The 21,446-nt window shown below is 44.1% G+C and overlaps 1 protein-coding gene across 4 annotated transcripts in view; it reads left to right on the top strand.

The window, feature by feature from the left end:
• The window catches only part of MOB3B (MOB kinase activator 3B), a 215,405-nt gene that overhangs the window by 70,782 nt on the left and 123,177 nt on the right, over positions 1–21,446 (top strand). For all 4 annotated transcript variants that reach the window (XM_043486439.1, XM_043486436.1, XM_043486438.1 and 1 more), the window contains exon 2: positions 4,967–5,583. In XM_043486439.1, the coding sequence (XP_043342374.1) occupies positions 5,166–5,583 (418 nt within the window). In that variant the 5' untranslated portion in view covers positions 4,967–5,165. The remainder of the gene's footprint in view (positions 1–4,966; positions 5,584–21,446) is intronic.

Here is a 21,446-nt window from a genome sequence, read left to right as displayed (position 1 = left end):
GTAGCCAAGAGCAGCGCATTAAATTACTTGGTTGAGAAATAATCCTCCAAAGATGATTTTTCCCTCAATTAAGCCTGTAACACTGGGGCAAGAAAAAAAACGAAGCTAAGGGTTTGAATGGGGCTTCCCTGGTGGCTGAGTGGTAAAGAATACACCTGTAATGCAGGAGACCTGGGTTCGATCCCTGGGTTGGGAAGATCCCCTGGAGGAGGGCCTGGCTACTCACTCCAGTATTCTCGCCTGGAGAATCCCCATGGACAGACGAGCCTGGCAGGCTACATCCACCAGGTAGCAAAGAGTCAAGACACAACTGAGAGATTAATACAAAGGTTTGCATAAACGTTGATCTGGTTCAAGAGATTAACATCTTGCAGTTAGTTATGTGAGTATCTGTGGAAGAAAAATGCCCAACCTCAAGCAAGGGTTTAATGTTTATTTAAACCTTAGTGAGTACCATGCACTAGAGGGCTTTGTGATATGGAGGATTTGCTGTGATTATTCTGTACATTCCCTCGCTCTCAGCAGAGGCACCAGAGGGACGTGATGGTGTCCACGACAGCCTGGTACGAAGGTAGTCCTCCACGCTGGCGTCCGTGCACGGACACTCCAGGGCATGGGGAAACAGCCGAATTAATGATGACGAGGGTCATGTAAGGTGATGATAGAAGGAAGATTGCTTTGCGGACCGTGGGAATGGATGGTCCCCTCATTATCAGAATAACAGAACAGCAAGTCTTATTTACTGGAGACGTGAGGGGGCGGCTGTTGGGTTCTTGCTGCTTTACTGTCAGCAATTAAGCATTTGCAATACAGAAGGACTATTGTCTCTTTTAAGAGGAAATAAAAGCCCTCCTCCTCCTCTCTCTATCTATCCCAACCTCTAGCTCCTGGTTTTATTTTGGAAATGCTCTTTGAAGGCCTTTGGTTTTCTTGTTTCTTTTCAGGCAGATTCAGCCTTTGGGAAGTTTTTTTTTTTGCAGAGAAGATTGCCCCTTTCTTTCCCTAGAGTTTGCAGAGTTTCTGTGCTGATAACCTTCCTGGTGATGTTCTGAAGTGACCGGAAATGTGATTTCCCAGACAGCCAAAGGCAGGGTGTCACGTGACCCACTTTTCCACACAGGTCTCCTTGTGGGGGGTGTGTATACTCAAGGCCAAGTGATGACGGAAAAAAATACCTCACTGATACACAGTCTGGCAGTGAAAACCTAATAGGAAGAGGATAGGATTTAGAGGAGGAAGTAAGCAGACTGAGGCTTCAGTGAGTTGCCAGAGGTCTTTAACTGAATAATCAACGCTTCTGAACCAAGACCAGAATCTATGAGAGAGTCTATGAGAGGGAATCGGGGTGTCTTAGATGGTCTTGGGTTCTTTTTTGTTTTGCCTGAATAACTTAAGTTTGAATGCATCACCAAACCCTGTTGGAGTGTGGCCTACCGGAACCCCTGCTTGGCAGGAAAATGGCAGATCAGTGGGGTTGTGCCTCACGTCCATCTCAACAGATGCCACTGTGGCTCTGGCCACAGTTGTGGGTTAATTTTGCGAGGGCTTGACCCGTGGGCAGATCAACTATCTCCTCTCTGTTTTCAGGCCACAGGACACAGTCTTCACTTCCAGCCAGTCAATACTTGTGTTTTTAGGGGAATATGTGCACGGAAGGGCTAGGTAAAGAGGCTTTATGAATGAACCAGTAGGAAAGACAGATTGAGGAGGATCACTTTTTAGAATGTAAGACTATGTGGAAAGAGCATTTGCTGGGAGTCAAAAACTGAATCTCAATCCTAACCATGCCCCTACTCGGCATGGGGCCTTGTTTACAACTACTTTTATCTCTTGGATACGGTGGTTGCTTTGTGTGTGTGTTAGTCACTCAGTTGTGTCCGACTCTTTGCGGTCCCATGAACTGTCCATGAAATTCTCCAGGCAAGAATACTGGAGTGGGTTGCCATTTCCATCTCCAGGGGATCTTCCCGACCCAGGGTTCAGAACCCGGGTCTCTTGCATTGCAGGCAGGTGCTTTACTGTCTGAGCTACTAGGGAAGCAGGTCTTGGAGACCCAGGGATAATGATACCTACTACAAATCTACTACACCTGCTCAAAATCTACTCTAAACCACACCAGAATTTTGAAAGGGTGAAATGAGGTGCCGGAGAAGAGAACATTGAAGACTTCAAAGCTGTGATGTCCAATATGACAACCACTAGCCACATGTGGCTTTTGGGATTATTATTTAATTAAATCAATCAATTTTTAAAAAATTAATTAAAATTAAATAAAATGAAAATTTTAGTTTCTGAGTCATACTAGCCACCTTTTTAGTGCCCAGTAGACACTTGTGGCTAGTGGATACCATATTGGGCAATAAAGACATAGGACATTTGCATTATCACAGAAAGTTTTATGGGCAGCTCTGCCTGAAAGCACTATCTAGGGTGTGATATTAAAGATGTGAAGGATGGCATGTTTAGGGGTGATAAATACTGTCACAGTTAGGGGTTCTTAGAAAGAAACAAAACGCACCCAAGTTGGCTGGAGTAAAATGAGATATTTGTTTGACTAATTTCAAGAAAAACACATGTGCCCCAAAGGATCTCTTGAGAGTCCCTTGGACAGCAAGGAGATCAAACCAGTCAATCCTAAAGAAAAACAGCCCTTTTCCTAAGGGAAATCGATCCCAAGGATTGGAGATACAGCCAGACTTCAAGAGGAATTGGAACCAGTTTCTGAAAGACTATCGAGAACAAAAGAAGTATGGCTGAGTGCCTTTGATGTTTACCTAAAACGGTTGTATTTTTAATAGGCTATACCCCAATACAAAATAAAACGTTGAAAACAAAAGAAGCTACTCTCTCCCCATTGCCTCTCCCTCTTCCTCTTGCTGTTCTCTCCCTGTGGCCACTTGTGTTTTTGTCTCTTTTTCTCTGTCTATGGCATCTTCTTTCCTCTCCTCCTCCTTCACTTCTTCCTTTTCTTCTTTCTCTACCCCTTTCCTTCTCCTCTCTCCTCTCTCTGCAAGTCCAGTTTTCTCAACTGTACTACTCATGGTCCAAAGAGGGCTCCAAAGAATTCAGTTCTTAAAACTTGCTTTATTGCAGTATCATTGATTTACAGTGCTGTGTTGGTTTCCAAGGTACAGCAAAGTGATTCAGTTATACATGTATATAATAGTTTGCATCTGCTACTCCCAAACACCAATCCTCCCCCAACCCTCCTCCTTGACAACCACCTGCTCTCTATGTCTGTGAGTCTGTTTCTATTTTGTAAATAATTTAATTTGTGTCAAATTTTAGATTCCACATATAAGTGATACCATATAGTATTTGTCTTTCTCTGCCTGACTTACTTCATTTAGTATGGTAATCTGCAGGTCCATCCATGTTGCTGCAAATGGCATTATTTAATTCTTCTTATGGCTGAGTAATATTCCATTGTGTATATATAACTACATCTTCTTTATCCATTCATCTGTCAATGAACATTTACGTTGTTTCCATGTCTTAGGTCTTCAGTTCAGTTGCTCAGTCATGTCCGATTCTTTGCAACCCCAAGGATGGCAGCATGCCAGGCTTCCCTGTCCGTCACCAACTCCTGGAGCTTGCTCAAATTCATGTCCATTGAGTCGATGATGCCATCCAACCATCTCATCTTCTATCATCCCCTTCTCCTCCTGCCTTCAATCTTTCCCAGCATCAGGGTCTTTTCAAATGATTCAGTTCTTTGCATTAGGTGGCCAAATATTGGAGTTTCAGCTTCAGCATCAGTCCTTCCAATGAATATTCAGGACTGATTTCCTTTAGGATTGACTGGTTGGATCTCCTTGCAGTCCTAGGGACTCTCAAGAGCCTTCTTCAACACCACACTCAAAAGCATCAATTCTTTGGCGTTCAGCTTTCTTTATGGTCCAACTCTCATATCCATACATGACTACTGGGAAAACCATAACTTTGACTAGATGGACCTTTGTTGGCAAAGTAATGTCTCTGCTTTTTAATATGCTGTCTAGGTTGGTCATAGCTTTCCTTCCAAGGAGCAAGTGTCTTTTAATTTCATGGCTGCAATCACCATCTGCAGTGATTTTGGAGCCCAAGAAAATAAAGTCTCTTACTGTTTCCACTGTTTCCCCATCTATTTGCCATGACGTGATGGGACAGGATGCCATGATCTTAGTTTTCTGAATGTTGAGTTTTAAGCCAGCTTTTTCACTCTGCTCTTTCACTTTCATCAAGAAGCTCTTTAGTTCCCCTTTGCTTTCTGCCATAAAGGTGGTGTTATCTGCATACCAGAGTTTATTGATATTTCTCCCGGCAATCTTGATTCCAGCTCGTGCTTCATCCAGTCCAGCGTTTCTCATGATGTACTCTGCATATAAGTTAAATAAGCAGGGTGACAATACACAGCCTGATGTACTCCTTTCCCGATTTGGAACCAGTCTTTTGTTCTCATGTCTTAGCTATTATAAATAGTGTCAAGCAGACCCAGTTTTCATCACTTCTCAGGGATAATACAAAGCCTGGATCCTGATGCCAAATGTCCAGGGAAATTTGGTGTGAGGACCACCCCTGCTCCAATCAGGTGTGTCCAAGAGGATGGGGGTTGTGTCCTCATGCTTACTCAAGGATAGTGAAGGGTGGGGCAGATACTCTAAAAAGGAGCATATGGGGATGTTATTGACTATCATGTTCATCCTTAACACCTTGGAGCGGCCCATTGAAACTATGACCACTTAGTGAAAAGTTGTCAGAGATTTGACTAAAGCCATAAAGAAAAAGGCTGTGATACCTTTTCACCTTTGGTTATATGATTAGATCACCAATACAGATTCTCAAAGGTTTGGCTTGACTTCTACATTATTATACCTGGATATAAGTGGGCACAGTCAGAAGCAAGGTGGAAATCGGGTCCAAGCTTTTGTCATTTCTTAAATGCAAATGGGACATTAATGAGACCCTTTTCCTCTCCTACCTTTAGGAAGAAACATGAAGTTCCCCTGGAAATTATTCAAGAGGAAGATGGAAAGGGCTATCTAAAAGAGACTTGAGAGCCGCAGACCACAAGACTGGGGCCAGAGGGCTGGCAGTGGAAAACCCTGTTGGGTTGCGATCTCTCACTGAAAAGTCCCAGTTGCCTTTTTACTTCCTGCCAAAGGAAGGGAGAGAAGGAGCAGACCATGTCCATAGCCTTGAAGCAGGTGTTCAACAAGGACAAGACCTTCCGGCCCAAGAGGAAATTTGAACCTGGCACGCAGAGGTTCGAGCTCCACAAACGGGCTCAGGCCTCCCTCAACTCGGGCGTGGACCTGAAGGCGGCCGTGCAGCTGCCGAGCGGGGAGGACCAGAACGACTGGGTGGCGGTGCACGTGGTGGACTTCTTCAATCGCATCAACCTCATCTACGGTACCATCTGTGAATTCTGCACCGAACGGACCTGCCCTGTGATGTCAGGGGGCCCCAAATACGAATACCGGTGGCAGGATGACCTCAAGTACAAGAAGCCGACTGCCCTGCCGGCCCCCCAGTACATGAACCTTCTCATGGATTGGATCGAGGTCCAGATCAACAATGAAGACATCTTTCCAACGTGTGTGGGTAAGTCCGTGACCAGCTGCCTGGTTGTTTTGTCACATCCCACCCCAGCTTGGAAAGTTGCAGAGGCTTCTTCTGAAGCGGCCTGCCTTTGAATGCGGGATAGCATCCATGTCACTGTTTCCCTAAATCCCATCATTCACGTATCTGCAGTTTCTTTTTCCGTATCTAAGGACCTTATGGAAAAAACAATCATGTGTGGACCACTTATAATTATTCTGTGGTCCTCCGTATTGGGGAACACTGGCTTGATGAAAAGTTAAATGTGATCTTATTGACATCCTTAGGATTAGCCTCCAAACCCACCCAGAGTTCCTAGTGAAATTTTTAATTTGGAGCTAATTAACTAGGTAGTTACACTAACTCTAGTACAATGATTAGTAGTCATCTCTCAGGATGAGAATTCCCGGTATGAAAATCCATGGATTTGTTTGGGAGTTGAACAAACAGGTGGTTGGCATTTTGGAGAAACAAGATCCTGGCATTCTCTTCTTCCCTGATCATAGGTATTAATTCCTGGCTGTTCTATTAACTCTGGACCGTTGTGGAGTGGCTAGACCAACCCAGACACTTGGAATGCAAATGCTTTCGTCTGCTTTGTACTAAAAGCCATGAAACTCTTCAAGGGGAAGGACCAGACCTTTTCCATGTCTTTTATTTCGTTATGCTGCTGATCATTGGGTCTGCCTGCCTAGCCGGATGAATTTACAATTCAGTTTTAGGGCCTTTGGGTCAATAGAGATGAACACTGTCCTCTTTGCCTTGTTGTATCTCTGATGCCCAGCATGGTGCCCTGGAACCTTTTAGGCCCTGAGGAACTATTTGTAGAATGACTGAAAAAAGTACTTATGCTGCTGCAAAATATTATTGAAAAGATCTGAGAAGGTTGGGGTATTAAAAAAAAAAGCATTTGAAACACATTGCTGAAATCACCTTTATATGGGGCATGTGTCTGCATGTGGGATGTGGGAAGTTGAGGTGGGGTGTACGGAAGTAATTGCTTATATAAAAAAAAAACATATATAACTTGACTAAGGTAGTATGTCCATTTTGAAATATTCAGCACACAAACCAATTTGCTCGGATTCCTCTTGTTGCCTGGCCTTGCCTGATTTCCTCTTGCACTTTCTCTCTGCTGGCTCTTGTAGGGCACGAGACGGGATGCATGATAACACAGTTCCCCTTGGTTGACTCACCAGCATAGGAGGAAGAAGGCAGTTTTCAGAAACTCCCCTAGCTGCATAACTGGTGCCTTGGAGGAGTAGAAATTTCCTTGGCTCATGTCTTGCATTTTCATTGACTGTCGGAGGCTTCTTTTGGAGCTGGGAGGAATTTGTCTTTTCCGAAAGCATTATAGGCCACTGCCAAGGCTCTGTGCAGAACATGTGATAGCAATAAAGATAAATAAATCTGGGCAAGGATCCCTCCTCATTGTCCTTCCCCTTCTGTTTCTGTTCTTTGATGCTTTGAACTCTGGGCACTTCTGTTCTCTCTGGCAGCTGTGGTTACCACACAAAGTTGCTGACCAGAAATAACATCACGGAACCTGGTGTGTTACTTAAGGGCGAGGAAGCTTCTGGCGGTCTCCTTGGAAAATAGGACATCAGAGGTGATTTTAGACTTTGGAGGAAATCAGTGGATGCTGCTGCATCTCTCAGAGTAATTGACTTTGCTTTCTTTTTCTAAATGGTTTCCTTAGCCATTCACTATGCTTGGGGCATGCTCACTTGATCAGAATCCTCTGTTTCAGCTCTTCCCAATATGGACTTCACAGTATGAAAGTGTTCTGAAAGATCTTAATAGGTGCATATGTTTTGTCTTTTTTTTTTGTCCCCATGGAAAAGTAGGTTTGGGAAATGCTGAGTGAAACTGATTTCTTTACTGAAGGACTTTATATTAATGTGCATTAAATCTCCAAGAAATCCCTTGAGAAATCTGTATGAAGGTCAGGAAGCAACAGTTAGACCTGGACATGGAACAACACACTGGTTCCAAATAGGAAAAGGAGTATGTCAAGGCTGTATATTGTCACCCTGCTTATTTAACTTATATGCAGAGTACATTATGAGAAATGCTGGGCTGGGTGAAGTGCAAGCTGGAATCAAGATTGCCGGGAGAAGTATCAATAACCTCAGATATGCAGATGACACCACCCTTATGGCAGAAAGTGAAGAAGAACTAAAGAGCCTTTTGATGAAAGCGAGAGAGGAGAGTGAAAAAGTTGGCTTAAAGCTCAACATTCAGAAAACTAAGATCATGGCATTTGGTCCCATCACTTCATGGGAAATAGATGGGGAAACAGTGGAAACAGTGACTGACTTTATTTTTCTGGGCTCCAAAATCACTGCAGATGATGACTGCAGCCATGAAATTAAAAGATGCTTACTCCTTGGAAGGAAAGTTATGACCAACCCAGACAGCATATTAAAGAACAGAGACATACTTTGCCAACAAAGGTCTGTCTAGTCAACGCTATGGTTTTTCCAGTATTCATGTATGGATGTGAGAGTTGGACTATAAAGAAAGCTGAACGCCGAAGAATTGAAACTTTTGAACTGTGGTGTTGGAGAAGACTCTTGAGAGTCCCTTGGAATGCAAGGAGATCCAACCAGTCCATCCTAAAAGAGATCAGTCCTGGGTGTTCATTGGAAGGACTGATGTTGAAGCTGAAACTCCAATATTTGGCCACGTGATGTTAAGAACTGACTCATTTGAAAAGACCATGTTGCTGGGAAAGATTGAAGGCAGGAGGAGAAGGAGACGACAGAGGATCAGATGGTTGAATGGCATCACCAATGCAATGGACATGAGTTTGAGTAAACTCCGGGAGTTGGTGAGGGACAGGGAGGGCTGGCCTGCTGCAGTCCACGGGGTCGCAAAGAGTCGGACATGACTGAGCGACCAAACTGAACTCAAATATCCAAGAAAGTAATATGGTAGTATGTAGGGGCTTCCCTGGTGGCTCAGATGGTAAAAGAATCTGCCTGCTAATGCAGGACATGTGGGTTTGATCGCTGGGTCAGGAAAATGCCCTGGAGAAGGGAATGGCTACCCACTCCAGGATTCTTGCCTGGAGAATTCCATGGACAGAGGAGCCTGGTGGGCTACAGTCCATGGGGTTGCATAGAGTTGGACACCACTGAGCGACTAACACTTTCACTTTCAGTGTATCCTAATTTGAACCTGGTACCTTTTTTCTTAATGGAATACTGTTAGCATCTTTCGGGAAATGTTCATCTGTATACATTAGAGTTGTCAAACTTTTGTATGTATCAGAATTACTTGGGTCTTCTTTTCAAAATTTAAATTCCTTGGTTTTTTCCCTCAACAACTAAATCAGAATCTCTTAGGTGAAGCCTAAGTATCTCTACTTTTAGTAAGCTCCTCCCACTCTTCTTATTTATTGTAAACACCCAGAATGCTTTTCGTCCCTTCCCCAGGAATAGTTTTGTTTCTTTTCTCTCTGGTTTTATCCATGTCATTCTCTCCTTTGGAGTCCCCTAACATTTCTGTCTAGTGAATTCTCATGCATCCTTTATACCATCTCCTCTGTGAAGACTGTCATCTTTCAGAATATAAACCCCTTAAAGTTATGGAATATGTCTTATTCAGTTGACTATTTGAGCACTAAGTCCAGTCCTGGTGCTTTACAAGTTGTTGGATGGATGGATGGATAGAAAAATAGTCCTTATAAAGTTCCAGCATGTGTATGGTATGGTGTTCGTGATCAAAGTAAACAAATGTCTCTGAAACCCATTATCACCATTCCTGGGTATTTCCTCCACTTTGCCTTCCGTGGAGCTTAATTTTCTCTGTTTAACTTTTCCAAGGTTAAAACATTTGTTGTTCAGTTGCTAAGCTGTGTCAGACTCTTTGCAACCCCATGGACTGCAGCACACCAGGCTCCTCTGTCCTTAAGTATCTCCCTGAGTTTGCTCAAGTTCCTGTTCATTGAGTCGATAATGACATCCAACCATCTCATCCTCCATCACCCCTTTCTCTTGCCCTTAATCTTTCCCAGCACCAGGGTCTTTCCCAATGAGTTGGCTCTTTGCATCTGGGATTTCTGCTTTGGCCCAGCTGCTTCATTCTTTCTGGAGCTATTAGTATTATTAATTGCCCTTCCCTCTTCCCCAGTAGCATATTGGACACCTTCTGACCTGGGAGCCTCATCTTCTGATGTAATATCTTTTTGCCTTTCCGAACTGTTCTTGGCGTTCTTGCAGCAAGAATACTGCCATGGTTTACCATTCTCTCCTCTAGCGGACCACATTTTGTCAGAACTCTCTACCATCTTGGGTGGGCCTGCATGGCATGGCTGATAGCTTTATTAAGTTATGCAAGCCCCTTTGCCACGAGACAAGGCTGTGATCCATGAAGGGGGTTAAAATGATAGGGGTTAGTAAAAACCACCACCAGCCACCACCACCCTGATGGTCTTCATTGGTATCCTGCTCACCTCTGCTGTTTGCCCTCGGATAACACTGTTGCTGTCTTTGCAAAAACTTGTCTCTTTGGAGCCACTTTCTCTATGAGAATTCATTTCTTCTGCTTCTTCCTCCCCCTGATTCCAGCCTACTTTCCTTCTTTTTGATCTTGGAGCTGCCATGAGTCATTATCATGAAAATGATCAAGATGTCTGTCAGGATACAGTGAAAGAGGAATTTCCAGCCAACAGCAGACCCTGGGCAGATGAGAAATTTGGGAGTTCTGCTTAGCTTTACAGCTTTGAATCCTGGGCATATTTCTTGTCGTCTTGTCTGGGAATTGGGAGGAATTCAAACTTCCCCTCCTCCCCACTGTGATTTGAGGAACCAGAACCGGAAAAATACAGACAGATGTGACGGTTTCAGCCTCAGTTAGGTATTAAAGGATATAAACAGCTGTTGATCTCTACTGCTGAAACATAAAGAAAAACTCTCATCTGTTTCTGGATCCTGATTTAACTAGGATACCCGGGCTATTTCAGAAGTTGAGCCTTCTCGGTTGGGAGAATACCAAACAGATGTGGCTCCCTTGCAAACCAGAGTCTCCTCCACTCTCTCTTGATCCTCCCCAGTCTCCTTTGTTAAAAAGCCAACAGATGTTCCTGCAAAAACTCCTAAAACATCAGTAATTTCAGAAGCAAGGGCCACCTCCTCTTTGATTGTATCTTTTTTTTTAACCACTTTTAGAGGTAACGAAAGAAAAATAGAAAGCCAGAGCCACCCACTTTTTAAATTCCATTGCCTGGCTAATCACAATAATTTTTCTGTTCTAGCCCCCAGCTTCCCTGTTTTTCTGTTATATAATAGGACTTAAATCTCAGATCTGACACTTAGAAAAAAAGGGAGTTGAAAACTTAGCGCTACTCCAACTCATGTTTTTAAAATGTCTTTGAGCAGGAGGAATAAGAACATTTAAAAAGTAATGACATGATCTCACCTACCTTTACGGTTTTAGAATAAATGGGTGTCAGAGAAGGAAAGAGCAAGGAAAGTCAGGGAATGTGCATATATTGAGTTTGCTAAGCATCAAGCACTAGACCTGGAACATTAATCTTTCTTAATACTTATAATAACTGAATGAATTAAATATGCCCATTTTACCAATGAGGAAGCTGACATTGAAACAAGCCAAGGGGCCTTCCTAAGGCTGTAGAGTTAATCAGTCATTTAGAAGTTAGGGTTTGAGCTCAAGAGTGTCTGGCCCAAAATCTCTGCTCTTGTCACTCACTACCATTTATATTATAGCATGAATTGTTATTTTGCAGATTTCCTTCACATGGTGAAAGACTTCTCAATCATGGTTTTAGGAGGTTACCTGCTGCTGCTGCTAAGTCGCTTCAGTCGTGTCCGACTCTGTGCGACCCCATAGACGGCAGCCCACCAGGCTCCCCCGTCCCTGGGATTCTCCAGGCAAGAACACTGGAGTGGGTTGCCATTTCCTTCTCCAAGGCATGAAAGTGAAAAGTGAAAGTGAAGTCACTTAGTCATGTCTGACTCTTTGCGACCCCATGGACTGCAGCCCACCAGGCTCCTCCGTCCATGGGATTTTCGAGGCAAGAGTACTGGAGTGGGGTGCCATTGCCTTCTCCAGGAGGTTACCTAGGAGGGAACAGTTTTTCAGAAAAGCTGATATGGGGTATAAGTTTTAAAGAAATGATTTTGTTTTTTTGTTTCTGTTTTATTTTGTTTTGTTTTTGTTTGCTCCTGTTTTCAAAAATCACCCCTAAAATGCCTGAGCAGTATGTCAGACACTATATCTGTTCCCATGTCTCAGGACTGAGCAGAGGGTGACAGCCTTCGGAAGATGCTTCCTGGGCCATGACTACCTGTTACAGCATTTGGTCATTCACTCACTCAGTAAATGCTTGTGGAATGCCTGTTCAGAAGCGGGTCCTATTTTAGGCACCAAGAAGGAGTGAAGCAGACAGTTCATGTCCTTGAGCAGTTTCCATAATGCCTAGAATGTCAAGATGCTCCAAATTAATCTGCACATTTTTCCAAAATGAGTACTTTGCTCAGTGGACAAGTGCATTGTGGAATTGGTTGCCTCCCTTTGGCAACCTCTCTCGTGAGACTACAGCCGAGTCTCATCTTCTCTCAAAATATTGTGGCAGGAAACATAAGGCTATAAAAATATCCATAGGGATGAACTTTTCAAACATGGGATGTTGGGGAACTGAGTTTAGAACTAACCTTTAAATTTTAACTTTTATTTTCTATTGTTTCCCTTGTGGTTTTTAAATTTTGATATAAATCTAGATAATGCTGGTAAGACAGTGTGTATGTCATCAAAATATACAATATGGCAGGGCTAGCACTGGGCTTGTGGACGGAGACCAGCTCTGCCGTTATAAAACGCTACAGTGGCTATAGTAAACACTATATGCTGGGTGCTATTGGTAAACACGGAACCTCTGGGCTTACATTACTCTGTGTGAAGATTCCCCTTGCACAGGGCTGTTGCAAAGAAGGAAGCAGGGTGCGTGAACACACCCACCCCAGAGCCATAAGTCCCCGTGCTAAGTGCTAACTCACTTCAGTTGCATCCGACTGTGTGTGACCCTGTGGACTGTAGCCCTCCAGGCTCCTCTGTCCATGGGGCTTCTCCAGGCAAGAATACTGGAGTGGGTTGCCATGCCCTCCTCCAGGGGATCTTCCCAACCCAGGGATCGAACCTGCATCTTTTACGTCTGCTACATTAGCAGGCAGGTTCTTTACCACGAGAGCCACCTAGGCCCTCATAAGAGGTGCTAAAAAACAAATGGATGGCAGCTGCCTCTCTCTCTGCATACGTTTCTACATAACTGTCAACCAAGACTCTTGGAGCCCACGTGGTGATTTCTGAACAGCAGCCCCAGATGAAAGCAAAACATGCTGTAAGAGCCTCCACGTGTGTTTTAAAGACTCAGCCGTCCTTTTTGCTGGATTGCTCTGTGGTGTGGGGCCATGTGAAAGTGAAGTGAGAGTGTCAGTTTCTCAGTGGTATCCGACTCTTTGTGACCCCATGGGTCTGTAGCACACCAGGCTTCTCTGTCCATGGAATTATCCAGGCAAGAATAATGGAGTGGGTAGCCATTCCCTTCTCCAGGGGATCTTCCCGACCCAGGGATCGAACCCGGGTCTCTGGCACTGCAGGCAGATTCTTTACCGTCCGAGCCACCAGGGAAGCCCGATGCAGGGGCTCATAAATATCCTCAAGGACGTTGGGAAATTTCAATGTTTGGGAGTCAGACCAACTCCTGTTGTCGGGGCTGGGCACTTACCTCTATAGAGGGAAATCGACTGGGAAGGATCATCTCTCTTGGTTTTTAGAAGACTGAGTGTTGGGGACTTCCTTGGAGGTCCAGTGGGTGAGAATTGCCTGCCAAAGTAAGGGGACACAGGTTCGATCCCTGTTCCAGGAAGATCACGTGCTGAAGGGCCACTGAACCCATGCACTGCAACTCCTGAAGCTGGTGCGCCTAGAGTCTGTGCTCGGCAGCAGCAGAAGCCCCCGGTGCACCTCAATGAGAGAGTGGCCCCCGCTCCCTGCAACTAGAAGAATGCCTGTGCACAGCCGCAAAGACCCAGTGCAGCCAAAAAATAAATCAAAAAAGAAAAAAGACTGAGTACAGAGCCTGCCCGTGTTCATTTCAATCCAGCAGACCTCAGCACAGACTGGGTGTAGGTTAGCTGGGAAAGAGGGGAGATAGTCACGTCTGGAACAAGCCATTCACTAAAATCAGCTGCCCTGGATTTGATCTCTCAAGAGGAAGGGAAAGGGGTTTTCAGCACCAGGAATGGAGCCTCCAAGCTAGCCTTGTGAACTGGCAAGTTTTTCCTAAGGCTCTGCAAACATGTTTTCCCTTTGGGATCTGAAAAACTATTTGGCAGGGCACCCCTGGTGACTCAGATGGTAAAGAATCTGCCTGCAATGCAGGAGACCCGGGTTCGATCTCTGGGTTGGGAAGATCCCCTGGAGAAGGAAATGGCAGTCCACTCCAGGATTCTTGCTTGGAGAATTCCGTGAACAGAGGAGCCTGGCGGGCTACAGTCCATGGGGTCGCAAAGAGTCGGACACAACTGAGCAACTAACACACACAAACTGTTTGGTGCTCCAAGAGTTTACTCACTGGGAATGCATCATAACAAAGCTGCAATTTTCTGAACACTTCACCTGCATCATGTCATTTAATCTGTAAAATGACCCCATAAGGCAGGTAGCATAAGGTCCATGTCACAGATGAAAAAGATTAAATCGCTTGCCCAGGGTCGCATGGACAGACCTAGGATCCAAACCCAAAGCAGCTCAGCTCTATAGCCCATGCTTTCAGCTAATCCAACATCTCATGTCTGTGGTGTTCTCACCCCAGAAACAGCATCACTCTTGTTTTAGCCCTCCCTGTGGCATCACATGTTAAATCCTCCCTAGGAAGTGTCCTGACGTAAGTCCACATTTACAGGGAAGGATGTGAAAACAGAAAGGGCCCTGCATCCAGTGCAGATCATACTGGGTCCTTGCTGATGATAACTCTTAAAGTTCTGCTCCTGGTGAGAACTTGCCTTCTCTAGATTTTGACTGCCCCTAGTTTATTCAGTCATCTATTCATCTATTCATTCAGTCATCTAGTCATCTATTCATGGAAACCATGCAGAGACAGCTGAATCCAGTCTTCCTCACCCCCACTGGCTGCGGGCGAATTGATGGTCTTTTGTGGATGGACCCGGTTCCCTGCTCCCACTTGTTACGGCAACTGGACTCTGTGTCACAGCAGTGATTCTGTGACTGAGTTCTTGAGAACAATGGTAAATAACCACCCCTACTCAACAAACCCCAAGAGATACCTCTGAAAAATGGTGAGGACCACCAGTGTGCTAAGAAGCGGAGTGGGGGAAGGGCGTAGAGAGGGGAGCCCAGAGGGCCTAGCAGTTGCCCTGTAAGTTAATGCTAATTACCTGCTGTCCCCACCTGCACTGAGTTTTCCCTTACCCATGCTGTGTAATTTTAATGAGCCATATCTCAAATGACAAGTCATTACATCTCAGCATCAGCTGGGAAGGGCTCCGGGCTATGTGATACTCAGTGGAAAACAAAGATGAAAAATAAAGGCTGCAATTGGGGTGGTGGTATCTGCTGTTTTTAGGGGCTTCCCTAGTGACTCAGAGGTAAAAAATCCACCTGCCTGCCACTGCAGGAGATGTGGGTCCAATCCCTGGGTGGGGAAGATCCCCTAGAGAAGGAAATGGGAACCTGCTCCAGTATTCTTGCCTGGAAAATCCCACGGACAGAAGGAGCCTGGAGGGCTACAGTCCATGGGGTCACAATGGAGTTGACCACGATTTAGCGCCTAAACAACAGTAACCTGCTGCTTTTACTTGTTCGTGGTTATAGACATGGCATCCCTCCTTAGTCAGTAAAGACTGCCTTGTGGAGGTCAGTGCTGCTTGGAGACACAGATCAACTCAGCACCAAGCCATTTTTTTCTTTTTTTTTTAATTTAAATTTATTTATTTGGCTGCACTGTGTCTTCGTTGTGGCATGCAGGATCTTTAGTTGCAGCATGCAAACTCTTAGTTGAGGTTTATGGGATCTAACATCCAGGGATCCAAGCAGGGATCAAACTCAGGTCCCCTGCATTGGGAGCACGGAGTCTTAGGCACTGGACCGCCAGCCGAAGTCCCAGCACCAAGCCTTAAGGGATGTGGAAATGCAACGGGATGGAGGAAAACCAGTTAACCAGAATTCTAATCCAGAACAAAGATAGAATTGGAAGGAGCAGCTGTATAAGCCGCGTGAAGTGAGGACGAGATCCCCATAGCTTACTGGATTACCACTGATGAGCCAGCTGACTGCTAATGAGCACAGGGTTTTGTTTATCTGAGTGGTACGTATCAGCAGGGCCCTGGCACCAGAATCTTTCTCTCCGTGCCCTCCTCACAGGCCTCCGCCTCCCCTCTAGATGAAGAAGGTATCCTTGCTCAGTGTCATTTTGAAGGGAGAACGACTTATTGTCCTGCCCTAGATCTCATTTGTGGAGAGTGAGTCTCAAGCATTTCCTTCAAAAGACCTTTGTAGGTTTCAGGACATGTAGTGTCTATTAAGGCCTCTGCATGTAAGAACTTTCTGGTGTTTCATCTTTAAAAACTCATGCCAAATGTATATTCTAAAAGCTAATTCTATCCTTGTTTTCCTTCTCACAAGTCATGTCTTTCTGTTAAGTCTTCTGGTAAAGTGGATGCTCTGGAAAGATGAGCCAGTTTGGGAAGGTGGGGGTGGTGGCCAAAAGGAACAAAAGCATTAGTCTCTGTTAGACCTGAGGTTTAATCCCACGTATCAACTTCTATTAGAAAATTTTCACTCTCTGAGCTCGTTTCCTCATAATTGCATTTAAAAGTATCTACTTCATAGGACTGTTGAGATTATTAAATGACGTGCTACATGTAAAACACTTAGCACAGTGTTGAGACATTCGACTGGGTAGGCTTTCAATGCTATCTCAATATCACACAGTATCAGTGTGAAGAATTAGACTTCTCAGGTGAACTCAGATAAGGAAAGAGAGAAGGTAAAATGAATCAGTAATTCTCTCATTTGGCTGTGGAGTTGATCCCACATTTTCTTCATCTTCTGCTCTATCTTATGGATCCTTTGGAAGAAAAGGTAAGCATCTGCAGGATGGTTAGCTTGGCATTGATAGCCAGACCAGGTTGCGCCCCAGAGGAACTTGAATAGCATGTGAGGCCTCACAAAGCCAATCTTACCTTCTTGTTTCTGCTTCACACCACTGCACCCAGCTTTACAGGAAGTAAAGCCACATGTGTCTGCATGAAGTAGACACATGGTGAACTAATTACTACTAAATGTAAATTGATTGACTCATGCCATAGAGTTCATATTACAGAATAGGAAATTCCTGAAAATTCAGAGGCAGTTGAATTTTTATCACTTGGCTGATATTTTCATTTCTCAGAGAGCATTTAGCATTTTAAGAAAGCTTGGCAAAGAATCCTTTTAGTGTGTGAATACATCCTTAGTGACGTGTCTGATTGATCCTTTGGAAGTTAAAATGTTTGTCTTCATGGAGAGACAACCTGGAGTTTTTAGTTCTCTCTCAGGAAAAGGAAACATTCTTCAAATAAGCATTAGGTTTTCAGTGTTTCTACATGTCTAGCCCAGGATACCAGGGCTGGAGGGCAGTGATGAATTAAGGGAGCAGCTCTAGCCAATAGTCAGGTGTTCATTCTGTTGTCTATGCCTGGGATTCAGCCTACAACAGCTGGCTCCTGCCTGGCTTCTGGGCTAGCTGAAGTGAGGAGCCCTAATGCCTGGGGTGGCACCGAAATGGAACCTCAGCATCTGAGGACCACCAAGAATTACTTGTGGGTAATTTCCTTCAATTACTTGGTTGCCTAGCCCAGCCAGGCAATCCTACTATGGCCTCCAGGAGTGGAGTGAAGAAACCTGTTGAATACTGGGGATTTACCCATTTCAGCCTTCAGATGAACTATTCATATTTCACCATCCCAAAATGGGGAAGGAAAAGCCTAGAGCTGAGGGCATCTGTCTTTCTGTGTCTTTGAATTGTGAGCAGATATGTTAATGATATGTACTAAGTCCCCTAGGAAATTATCTGTGGGCAGTAATTGTCAAAACACATGGGTTGTGTTATGATGGCTTTATTTTGTTTTCCAAAAACAGTAAGGTTTCACCATCAGTCCAGGTTCAAATATATTTCTTCTCATGGGCTTTGTGACCTTGACAAGCCCTGACCCCCTCTGAGCCTGTCTCCTCATCTGGAAAGTAGGGATATTAAGGGGTATTAATATTAATAATTATACCCACTTCATAAGCTTATGAGAATTCAGTGTCAAACTGCATATAAGGCTCTTATATGCATATAAGGCTGCATATTAGGCTCTTATAAAGTTCCTGGTAGAGAACTAAGTGCTGAATACATCTAGGCTTTATTTCTTTTCATGGTAGTATAAAAAGGAAAGACCAGTGATTTATTGTAGTTTGTAATGCTTGATTATATAGGAGAATTTCTCTTACAGTATTTGATGTACGTTTCTTTTCCTTCAGAAATAAAAATTGAGAAAGGCTATTGATCATGATATAATTACAATAGTTTTTCCTACATAAACTTTTGTATATAAGTTTATCTTGGAAAAAGAGTAATTTTTCACATCCATTAGAATACCAGTTAAATAATCCAGACACGAATACACGGCTGAAATCAGTAGATTCCATTTTTTTTGTCAGGTAGTAATTCCAACGTTTAAAGTACAGAAATAATAACATTAGTTAACATTTATTACCTGTTCTGGGTCCAGCGGCATGAGAGGTTCTTTATGTGTTTGTTTGTTTTTCTTTTGGCCTCCATGCATGACTTGGGAGATCTTAGTTTCCCGACCAGGGATTGCACAGCAGGCTCGTGCAGTGAAACCCCGGAGTCTTAGCCATGGGACCACCAGGGAATTCCCTGTGTGTATTTTTTCTTCCCCCCTCTATCCTCAAAGCAGCCCCAGTTGCCATTATCCTTATCCCTATTCTCAAATGAAGAACCTGAGATAAGTTTCTTTCCCCAAAGTGTGGGGAGAGTTGAAATGTCAAACTGGGGTGGTGAAGCACTCAGGTAATCACAAGAGCCGTAAGCTCCTACACCCTAGGATTGGACGGAACAGTCAAGGAGAGGGGATGGCTAGCGCCTGGGAGCCAAGGCTGCTCCGCATGAGCTGGGAGCATTGCCCTTTCTGTAGAACTGGAGCCAACGAGAGGATGCCGCACTGCTGGAGGCCGAGGAGAACTCGCGAGAAATGTGGGCTCCTGTGTCCCTCCTCCAGTCCCCTGCCGGGGCCGCCCATGGTCTTGGGTAAAGGGATCTGGGAAGCATACGTAGGGAGTATATCTGCGAGCAAATAAGCAAAAGACTGGCATACAGAGAAAACAGATAAATAACAAACGTGAGATAATTTTAGGTAGTGATAGTGATGAGTTCTGTAGAGACAAAGTTTGCAAAGGGAATTGGGATGCTGTAAGATTTCAGCTTCCTTGGTGGCTCAGACGATAAAAAAAAAAATCTGCCTGCAATGCAGGAGACGTGGGTTCGATCCCTGAGTCGGGAAGATCTCTCGAAAAGGGAATGGCTACCAACTCCAGTATTCTTGCCTGGAGAATTCCATGAACTGGAAGAGCCTGGTGGGCTATATATAGATAATATAGATGTATATTATGGATATACATGGATGTAGATGGATAATATAGATGTATAGTAGAACAGTGGCCTCAAACTTTTTTGGTCTTGGAACTCCTTCAGACTCTTAAAAATTATTGAGAGTCCTAAAATTCTTTCATTTGAACAACTATCAATTGTTATCATATTAGAAATTAAAACAGAAAAATTTTTAATATTTATTTATTAATTCATTGAACAATAACAATAACAAATGCATCACATATTAATGTAAATAACATTTTAATGAAAAATAGCTGCATTACCCAAACCCCCCAAAAAGTTAGTAAGAAGAGTGGCATTGTTTTTTTTTTGCAAATCTCTTTAATGTCTGGTTTCATAGAAAACAACTGGACTCTCTTATCTGCTTCTGCATTCCAATCTGTAGTTCAAGTCCAGCTTTGCAGGGATATGTGGTTGGAAAGGGGAGAACTTTGTGTGCCTGTGAAAGGAACCCCGGGGATCCATCCATACAACCCTTTGAGAGGCCCTGCTATAGATAAAGCAATGCGGAAGCCAGTCCTTTGCACCTCGTAGGCACTTGGTGATTTTGGTTGAATGAACATAAATTAAGATTGCATTGAGGGTTTCACAGTGTCTCTTGTGATAAATGGTGACATTGGTGACATGGTGATAGTATAAACCAGTTAGACAAGATTCTTAGGAGCCACTGATCTGCAGGACACATGCTTTGTGGTGTTTACCCAGCAATCCTGATGGCTTTTTACCTTAGTGTTGAGTCATGCAGGTTCCCTGTCACAGACTTTAGTAGGACCACCAAAAGAAGGATGCTAATTAGTCTAGTCTCTGAATATACACTCTCTCCATACAAATAGATAACTAACAAGGACCCACTGTATAGCACGGGAACTCTATTCAGTACTCTGTAATGACCCATATGGGAAAAGAATCTAAAGAAGAGTGGATATATGTGTATGTATAACTGAGTCACCTTGCTGTACCCCTAAAACTAGCGCAACATTGTAAATCAACTACACTCCAATAAACATTAAATTAAAAAAGACGCCCTCTGATTTCCTTAACACTGTGTTCACACTAGCATAATGAGCTAGTTCAAAGGAGATTCGTTCACTGGTGGTGCTAGGTGTGTCCATGTTGTTGTTGTGGTTTAGTTGCCAGGGGGTGTTGGACTCTTTTGAGACCCCATGGACTACAGCCCACCAGACTGTCCATGGGAGTTCCTAGGCAAGAATGCTGGAGTGGGTTGCCATTTTCCTCTCCAGGGGATCTTCCCGACCCAGGGATTGAACCCGTGTCTCCTATATAGCAGATGGATTATTTACCCCTGAGCTGCCAGGGAGCCCCCGGTGTGTACGTAGGAAGTATTTATTTATGCATTTATGGCTGTGCTGGGTCTTCTTTGCTGTACGAGGGCTTTCTCTCGTTGCAGAGAATGGGGGCTACTCTGGCTTCATCACACCGGCTTCCCACTGCACTGAATTGTCTCGTTGTGGAGCACAGGCTCTAGGGTGCGTGGGCTTCGCTAGTTATGGCGTGTGGGGTCTAGAGCTTGGGTTCAGTAGTTGCGGCACACAGGCTTTGTTGCTCCTCTGTACGTGGGATCTTCCTGAACCAGGGATCAGACCAATGTCCCCTGCATTGCAAGGGGGACTCTTAACCACCGAATCACCAGGGAGGCCCCGTAGGAAGTATTTTAAAATTTAAATGGACTTTTTATGATACAATTGCAGCAATGTGCTATACAATAGGGAGTGGTAAACCATCACCAGTGACACACCTTGAAAATTTTCTGCAACAGTCTTCAATATAACTTTCTATCTGGGTGAGAGAGGTTGTGAGATTTTTCTCACCATCAACTACTATTCATTCTTATAGAATGCTGACCGTAGCCAAGATCTAAGTAATACAGTAAAGTAGCTGTTATGAAAAACAAATCAAATGAATGATTTAGACACTTATTTGCTCCTTTGGATTATCTGTGATCCTGCTCTTTCTGTGAACACAGATCATTGAATTCAGCATTAATTGAAAGCCCTGACAAGGGACAGTATGATGGGGATGAGCACTGGTCAGCTTTGGATGGGCATGACCGCATCGCTTCAACCCCCAATAGGCAGATTTGAGTAACCCTTTGTGGACCAACTAGTTTTCAAATGGGGTATATACAACATTTTAGGCCAAATGA

This window comes from Cervus canadensis, chromosome 14 (assembly GCF_019320065.1).
Source record: "Cervus canadensis isolate Bull #8, Minnesota chromosome 14, ASM1932006v1, whole genome shotgun sequence".
Lineage (NCBI taxonomy): Eukaryota > Metazoa > Chordata > Mammalia > Artiodactyla > Cervidae > Cervus > Cervus canadensis.
This window is presented reverse-complemented; position numbering and strand designations above follow the sequence as displayed.